Here is a 9,013-nt window from a genome sequence, read left to right on the forward strand (position 1 = left end):
ATAATAAAGGATAAACATTTTAGACGGCTTTTTATTATATATCTATTTTTAATAAGAATTTACAAAGATAATATATGTACCTTAATTGAAAGAGAATCGCTTGATATGATAAAAAACAGCAGGGAGGGGGGGGGGGGTTAAATGGACCAAAGTACACTTTCACGTGCAACATTTAACGTCAGAAGTTAACTGGGTTATTTTTTTTGGACAAACAATGAAACAAAAGTTGATGGTTAGGGACCACACATACAAAGTTTAAATATTAGGGACCATGCATAAAATTCGACTCAAACTACATGGACCATTCTTAAAATTCTCTCGAATAAGAATTAACAAGAATACTTCATGGACCATTTTTGTAATTTAGTTTTGCTGTTATATATACTCAACTTTGTTGACCTTTAGTAGCCAAATTCAACTACTTCTCCACATGTCAATATAAAATGGTTGCAGGTTGATTTGAAGTTAAATTTGCCGTATATAAGCCGAGGAAGCCGGCTAGGGTTGTGTTGTCCGCTGGAAGAAAGAACTTGAAAGGAAGCCGACTGCTGGCTTGGCGTGAGCTTCATTTAAGGCTTCAATGGCGATCAACAACGATGAACTTAAAGACGAGCTTTTGGATCGGGTATACCACGAGAACTGTCCGGGTTGCAAAGTAGATCGAGATAAACGAATGCAAACTGGGTTTCCATACAAAGAGCTCGTTTTCATATGGGTCGTGGTGTTATGTGTTGGTGAGTAACATATATTCTCATCATCTTTATTTAATAATAATAATAATAATAATAATAATAATAATAATAATAATAATAATAATAATAATAATTAGTATTTATATTTTATCGACTTTATTTTGAAATTAGTTAGAATTGATTACATAAAATTAGGAAATTGTATGGATGGTGGCATTCATTTCTCGAGTCTTCATTTTCGAAAAAAAAGGACTAAATTCAGCACGAAAGTTATTATGTACTTTTGTTTTTTCTGGATTGCTTTTTAACGCAAAATTTTAGTATTATCGTTTACGAAAAAAAAGATGTATAATTGATTTGCTTTAATGCTTGACTGTCATCATTTTGTTCTCTTGTCGTTTGAAAGAAAGAATGATGATATAAACATGTTTTGAAATGCGTGGGACACATCTAGTGTTGAGGGTATATCTGAACAAAATTTTTATACAAATATATATATTTGAGTATAGTGTCAAAATCGTTTCTTGAGATTTGGTCAATAATAAGATTTTCGTCCAAAAAGTTTATTTTTTGCATCTGGACCATTGAGGTTTCTTATTTCTTGCCAATCATGTCCAAATCAGTAACTCTATTAATTTTCTTGGTTAACTTAAAGATATTTTGTTTTTTTATGCTAATTTATTATTTTATTCAATTATTAAGATTCAAGCCGACGATATGAATAGATTTAGGCATTTAGCACCTCACTATAAACATTAAACACCACCATCTTCACACAACCACCACCTAGCCGGCTTAATTGATAGGTATACATTTAATATAGGTGTGGTGAGTGAATGTCGAAATATTAGTTTATTTATCATATATTTTATTCATTTAGTATAGGTAAACATTTATAGCTATGGTGACTGAATGTGAGAAAAAATATAGTGACAGCGATCTAGCTGTATATATATACATATGTCAGATCGTTATACAAAAAGAATTTATGGTTGAAAAGTGAATGTAGAAAAGTTTATGTAACCAATGAAAAGATCTAAATTAAGCCATAAGCAAAATAGAGTGTAAATAATAAATAAATATATAAGCACAGTGGTTTGACTTTTTCTGTGGGTTTAAAATTATTTGCATTTTTTTAAGTATCAAATAAATGCTTTAGAATTTAAAAAGATTGAGAATTTTATTATTTTTAGTTTAATTATAGCGTTGTTAAAAATTTTTCTATTTTGAACTTTTAATGTCAGATAACAATATAACTTGTTGCGTAGTTATACGTTATTATATAACCTGCTATGCAATTATATAATCTTGTGTATCTACTATACTATTAGCAAATGATTCTTTCTATAAATAACATGCATCATTTTAATTTTTTGCTAATAAAATAATTTAAAATAAAATTAAAATAGAATAAAGTGACAAAATCATTTTTGAGATTTGCTACTTTCTTTCAAAAAGTTTTTTTTTTATTTTTATTTTTTTGCAACTGGACCATTAAGGTCTCCCAATATTTGCCAATTACGTCCAAATCATTAACTTCGTTAATTTTTATCGTTAAATGAAGGGTAAAACCGTCTTTCAATTTATTTATTATTTTATTTATTTTTAACCACAATACCCCCATCCCAATTCCTCCTAATCTTCATCATCAATCCTACCCTAACCTTTGAAGAAGAAAAATTAATAGTTTTAAACTTAAGTAAAAATTATAGAAGAAGACAAAATGCATTAGAGGTTTATCATAAATGTGGAAAATGAGATCTCACCTTGCATTAAAGTTCATTAAAAACTCGACCCATCCTGTTCCCAGTTGTCACCCTTCACCAACGTACGTCCAAGAAAAGAAAACATGTTTTCCCATGAATTCAAACATGCAAATCATCTCCTTCCCAAAGAATCCTTACAATTTCACGTTACATTTCAAAATTATTCGCAACGTTTCATGCGTACAATCTTTCTGAATGCGATAAATTGATGATGGTGATGGTATGCAGATAGCCTATTAGATAAAAAGCCTGAACCGTCGCCATCCTTGCAACATCCAAAACTTACCTATTCAATGAACACCAAACCTCGGTGTATTAATAAAAAAATAAAAGATCAATTTAATATATTAATATCTAATGGGTGGCATTAAGAAGCCACTTTTGAAGAAAATATATGACAAAAGTTGTCGTGGGTGTAATTTGGATGAATATAAATGGTCATAAGTTACATTCATAAACCTCACATTGATGTTCATGGCTGACATCTCATATCTATTTTGTTTTTTTTTTCTCAGCGCTACCTATATCATCACTCTTCCCGTTTCTCTATTTCATGGTAATTAAGTGTGTTCATTTATGTGTATACCAAATTTCTCATTTTCCATGAGTTGAGATTTTAAATTCTTTATGTTGATATATTATTGTAGGTAAGGGACTTTAACATTACAGAGAAAGAAGAGGACATTAGTTACTATGCAGGCTTTGTTGGTAACCATTTTTTACTCACGGTGTTTCATTTCTTACCTTTTTATTAAAGCGTGTAATATAATAATTACAAATTTTGAAGGGTCTGCGTATATGATTGGAAGGGCAATCACATCTGTCTTCTGGGGAGTAGTGGCGGATCGATATGGTCGAAAGCCAGTTATTCTGATTGGCTTAATAACAGTGTTAGTAACTACTTTTTATAACCGCCTAAAACCAAACTTTGTATACATCATTACTTCAGACCCTAAAGCTTGTCGGTTTCATCTTCTTCAGGGTTGTTTTCAACACACTTTTTGGTTTTAGCATCAACTATTGGATGGCTATTGCTACAAGGTTTCTTCTTGGCTTTTTAAACGGGTTGCTTGGACCGATAAAGGCATATGCGTGTGAACTTTTCCGGGAAGAACATCAAGCTTTAGGATTGTCATCCGTAAGTAGTGACTCGTTTACTTTTCTTTCTTTTTTGCATTCCATTAGGTAGTGTTTAGTATGAAATAATGATAAGTGGAATGGAATGGATCATTTCAAAGGAATGAAATAAAACAAGTTTGGTTGACATTCATTAATGGAATGAATCATTGCTAAGAGCATTCTCATCCTATTCTCTATCTCTAAACCAAAAATTACACTAAAACTCATTATATTTTCTCTCTTTATTTCAATTAAATAATATTTTTTTATACATTTTTTCATTAACTTTTCTCTCTCCCCACTCACAACTACTTTAAAAAAATATTAAAAAAATTATAGGGGGTGAACAGTAGCTACTGTTTTTTCTAAAATATAGTTTTCCTAAAATATAAAAACTCTTCACTCACAACACCCAAAATCACTCTCTAAATTATAAAAGCACACATCACATAAAATAGAGGGTTGAATGAGAATGCTTTAAGGAATAAAATTCCTTTCATATATAACATTTTTCATTCCATAGTACAAGGTGATTTTTCTTTCATTCCCTCAAGGAATGAAATAAAAAATTATCAACAATTATTATTATTATTTTGTTGAGTATAACTATTACTAATTATAATAATAATTATTGTATTTTTTTTATATACGTATTATGTTATTACCGTTCCATTAACCGACAAAAATATATGCGTGTATAGTTTACTATTAAATAAAAATAATAATAATAAAGTGATGTTTATTTCATTCCTACGTGGTAATTAACCAAACAAGATAATGGAATGTTAATGATTCATTTTATTCCCTTGTCAATTCCATTCTTTCGTTTATTCCATTACCTCATACCAAACAAACCCTTAATAACATTAAATTTATAAATTTGTCATTTGTTTCAGATTAGTACATCATGGGGCATAGGACTTATCATTGGCCCAGCATTGGGTGGTTTTCTTGCACAGGTTTTTAATTCGTATCTCCACTTGTATTTTGGTATGCTATAGACGTGTTCCATATATCCCAAGTGTCGGTTACATCTTGAAGATTGACTAGAAGAAGGCTATTTATGTACAATTTACAAATTTATAACTAAGAGATCACAGTTCTGTTATCAGTATCATGCAAAAATCTCAAATGATATCAATCCCTTGAAATAAACTCAAGATTTTGTAAATGTCACATATGCGTACGCGCGCGCGCGCGCACACACACATATATATAATATATGCGCGCACACATATATAATATATGGTATGTATATGTGCGCGCGCGCGTGTATATATGTTGTACGTAGGCCTGTAGGGGAACAAAACGAATACGAATGAAGCATGTTTTCGTGTTTGTTCGCTTAACACTTTAGTTTCAACTAAACAAATGATTGAACATGAACAATTAAACACATAACGTTTTATTTTTCGTGCTCGTTAAGAAAATGAACGTGTCCCTGTTAGTTTATGTTCGTTCATTAATAGAATAAACTAATGGTCCACGAATGTAAACGAACGAACATAATTGGACATAGATGAACAAACATAATTGAGCTAATTAAAGCAATTGAAAATAAATGTGAACAACAATGTGTAGGGTCTAACAAGTTACTAAAATTAGACCAAGCTGTCACGTGACTAAAAACTTAAATGAATATGTTAACAAACGTAAACCAACAAACTTAAAGAAACGTAAACTAACAAACACAAATGAACATAAACGTCATGCATAATGAATTTAAATGATGAACGTAAACAAACATTCACGAACAAAAATGAATGAATGAGACGTGTTCATGCTTGTCCGTTTAACTAAATGAACTAACATTTTTCTGTTAATGTTCATTCGTTTATTAAGTAAATGTTAATGTTTGTTCATTTATTAAATAAACAAACTTCTCGCTTAACGATCCACGTAACGTTCGGTTTGTTTACAGACCAGCTTAGTTGTGTACGCAAACAGAGATACAAATTTTACTCATTATATTGCTACTTTAATTAGTGAAATTATGATCTATACTTGTATTAATCTGTATTCCCTTTTAATGTTTTTATTCTTTTTGTGGTTGCTTTAAATTTAGCCTGCGGAGAATTTTCCAAGTTTAGTATCTCCAGATTCTTTATTCGGGAGGTAAAGCAAACCTTTCGTTTCTTCTTGATAGTGATAATTTTATTTCCCAAAATTATTGTTATTTATGCAATTCAATTATGACATGTGATGCAGATTTCCATATTTGTTGCCTTGCCTTTGTATCTCCATTTTCGCATTTGTTGTTACCATCGGTGCATTTTGGCTTCCAGTACAGTTTTCTGATCACCTTTTACTCAATTCTTGTTTGATTTCATGTTCTTAACATAAATCTTATACAATATTGTTTTTCAAACTGCAGGAAACGTTACACTTTCATAAGAAAAATGAGTTGGAGTCCGCTTGCTGTGTTTCAGATGCTGATGCAGAAACAGATGAAATAAAAGATTCCACGTTTATAAGCCTCCTTAAAAACTGGCCACTGATGTCTTCTATCATTGTCTATTGCGTGTTTTCACTTCATGACATGGCTTACGCAGAGGTGATCTAAAATCTATCTGTCAATTACACGTCACGTGCCCTAAAAAATCAAAAATGCAAATTTTATTTTTCACAGATTTTCTCTTTGTGGGCTGTGAGCCCTAAGAGTTTAGGGGGCCTGAATTATTCTACTGAAGATGTTGGCACAGTTCTATCTATCACAGGTGAAGTGTTAGAATTTGGACGTTAATTTATGATTTTTTTAGTTTATATTAATCACAAAAGTCTTGATTTAGGGGTGGGCCTTCTTATTTTCCAAACTTCATTATATCCAATTGCACAAAGAATATTTGGCCCAATCGGTGTAGCTCGCATATCAGGAGTAAGCAATTTTCCTTATATGTCATTCGTTTGTATTTAAAAGTCGAACTTGTTTTTAACAAAATTGCAGTTATTATTTTTTCTGTGTTATCATAAATTCTTCTTAGCATATGATAATTATTCTATTTTTGATGCAATTATAGTTTTGTAGAAAGGTTAAATAGATTTACATAATTTTTAATGGCCTAAGTAGTTTGTTTGACTTTTAGAGTCAAAGGTACTAACTACGTTAACACAACTATATCTTGTGTAGGTTTTGTCTATACCTTTGCTCACATTGTATCCATACATAGCTTTGTTATCAGGCTTCATGCTCATCTTTACGTTAAATGTTGCATCAGTCATGAAGAACATTTTATCAGTAAGTTTTGTATGGTTCAAATGTTTTATGCATCATGTTGACATTAAACTTTATTTAACTATGCATGTATAAATGGTAATTTTACTAGGTGTCTATCATAACTGGCACGTACATGCTGCAAAATATAGCTGTGGTAACATTATACCTTCTCTTTTTAATTCTTTTTCTTTGTTTTTCAATGTTTTCGAAGACGTTTAACTCATTAATATTGTATACAAATGCACATGAATGATAACAGGAACAACACCAAAGAGGTGCAGCCAATGGCATAGCCATGACTTTGCAGTCAATTTGCAAAGCAATCGGTCCCGCGTGTGGAGGAGCACTGTGAGTATTCATTCATTTAATAAACTCATTCATTTAATAATCTCACAATTATATCTACATTATCAAATTAGACCCAAATTTGCATCAAATAAGTCTCACTTGGCAATATATTTGCAGTTTGTCATGGTCCCAAAAGAGACAAAATGCAACATTTCTTCCTGGTATGTGTTCATTATTCGCGTCACCTGAAAATGCTATTTTTCCTCTTTGAATGTTAAATATAAAGTAATTTTGTTTGTATCTTTTATTAATTTCAGGAGTCCATATGATATTTTTCTTGTTGAATGTGGTTGAAGGAATTGGAGTTCTACTTACTTTCAAGCCGTTTTTGATCACAAACCATTACTGATTGGGGAGCACATGAACCCATATATAAATCTAAATATATTTGATTCTTCAGGAATCAAAGGTCTGTATGTTTTTGGGTGCTCTACTTGCAAAGGTAACATTTTTTATGTTGACTTTATATAGAGTCAACAGTAAGGGCCTTCAAGCTTTGTGTTGTATTGTATCAGTTGTGTTTAGGTCGTGGATGTCATTCATTTTGTGAGGGTTAAAATAAATTTAAAGTATGAAATGTCAAATCATTTGTATCAAGAGGCGTTCTTCTACTATTCCTTGTCAATTTCTTTTATCGACTATTCTTATACTTTGCGTATTTGTAGCAACTGCGATCACAAGTGAGGTAAATTTCGACCCTTTTTTTCAAAATGTAATGTACTACTATGGATATTATGTTAATATATCAAATACCAAACATTCCTCTTAGGGGAATCAATCTCAAATATGAATATTATGTAATATATAAGAGGAGTTCTTAAGTTTGGTTTGGGTCACTCAGGTTGTATGTATCTCAAAAAGAAATACATTAATACTCGCAATGTATAGTGAAATTTGAGAGTGTTCCTAGATTCACTATTTCATCTTGACAACTCGGTTTGTGAGGGAACCACTTGAACCAGTAGATGCTTGGTGTTGGTGGCGGAACTAGAATTTTTACTAGGCGTGTAATAGAATTTTCACTAGGCGTGTAATAGAATTTTCACATTTGTTAGATACGTCAATAATTCAATTTATTTTCTAGATCTTTTATTATCATATAAAAATTTTGATGAACCTCCGACGCTTGATTGTAAATTTTTGTAACAACTTGTTTTTCTAGTGAGACGTCTCTTCATAAAAGAAACGTGACCTTGGGTTGGTGTGTGTGTGTCTCTCTCTACACACTATCACACCCCGACTAGCATAATGCGGAAGTATAAAACGGAAATGTAACAGACACCTCTGGTATCAACCACATTGATTATGAAGAACATTACAAACTAATTTACAATATATATTACATTACATTATTCTATCATTGTTTCACAGTCTAGGTGATACAAACAAAACTAGTTCGTTAAACTATATGATCTTACTACTAATACCTTTGCTTCTATTCGCATAGCATCAATCACCCCTTGAATACGTAGCAGATCACCAAGTTATTCCAATTTAGGTACACCTGATCAAAAGCAGTTTAAAACGGGTCAACTACTAGAGTAGGTGAGTTTCACGAGTTTCAAGAAAACAGTTATGAATATTCACAAGTTAACACTTGTAATTATGATATAAGTATGTATGTATGTAAATGATGTAATTATGCTAAGCTATAGTGAAGCCTTGACTGTTTGTGCTACGCGCATCCATTTCTCACGCCTAATCAACCATTATGGCCCTCCGCCCACAATATGCCCCAAGTAGCTATGTCTAACACTACATAGCGTGTTTGTATATTTATGGTCATGTGCAAATGGGGTAAAGTCTCAGCAACACATGCAGGCTCCGTTTGGGTTTGTCAAACCAATAGTACTATTCACAAGTCATCGGCTCAA

General features: G+C 31.6%; 1 protein-coding gene across 1 annotated transcript; it reads left to right on the forward strand.

Annotated features, from left to right (window-relative positions):
- Window positions 1–490: 490 nt before the first annotated feature.
- LOC143630050 (protein ZINC INDUCED FACILITATOR-LIKE 1-like) lies at window positions 491–7,488 on the forward strand. Its single transcript, XM_077099155.1, has 16 exons — window positions 491–734; window positions 2,974–3,014; window positions 3,106–3,166; window positions 3,246–3,348; window positions 3,440–3,596; window positions 4,474–4,536; window positions 5,643–5,692; window positions 5,786–5,861; window positions 5,952–6,131; window positions 6,207–6,294; window positions 6,367–6,452; window positions 6,705–6,812; window positions 6,901–6,945; window positions 7,051–7,139; window positions 7,257–7,300; window positions 7,397–7,488. The coding sequence occupies exons 1-16, from the start codon at window positions 581–583 to the stop codon at window positions 7,486–7,488; spliced, it is 1,437 nt and encodes a 478-aa protein (XP_076955270.1). The 5' UTR covers window positions 491–580.
- The last annotated feature ends 1,525 nt before the right edge of the window (window positions 7,489–9,013 follow it).

Source organism: Bidens hawaiensis, unplaced genomic scaffold, assembly GCF_021521415.1.
Source record: "Bidens hawaiensis isolate Kalapana, Puna unplaced genomic scaffold, B.hawaiensis_p1.1 tig00005523_1, whole genome shotgun sequence".
Lineage (NCBI taxonomy): Eukaryota > Viridiplantae > Streptophyta > Magnoliopsida > Asterales > Asteraceae > Bidens > Bidens hawaiensis.

Excerpts from the sequence above, each read along its gene's own strand:
- LOC143630050 (XM_077099155.1), top strand. The coding sequence starts at position 581 with ATGGCGATCAACAACGATGAACTTAAAGACGAGCTTTTGGATCGGGTA. Across the intron at positions 735-2,973 it reads GGTCGTGGTGTTATGTGTTG|CGCTACCTATATCATCACTC; the intron begins GTGAGTAACATA and ends TTTTTTTCTCAG. Across the intron at positions 7,140-7,256 it reads CCCGCGTGTGGAGGAGCACT|TTTGTCATGGTCCCAAAAGA; the intron begins GTGAGTATTCAT and ends ATATATTTGCAG.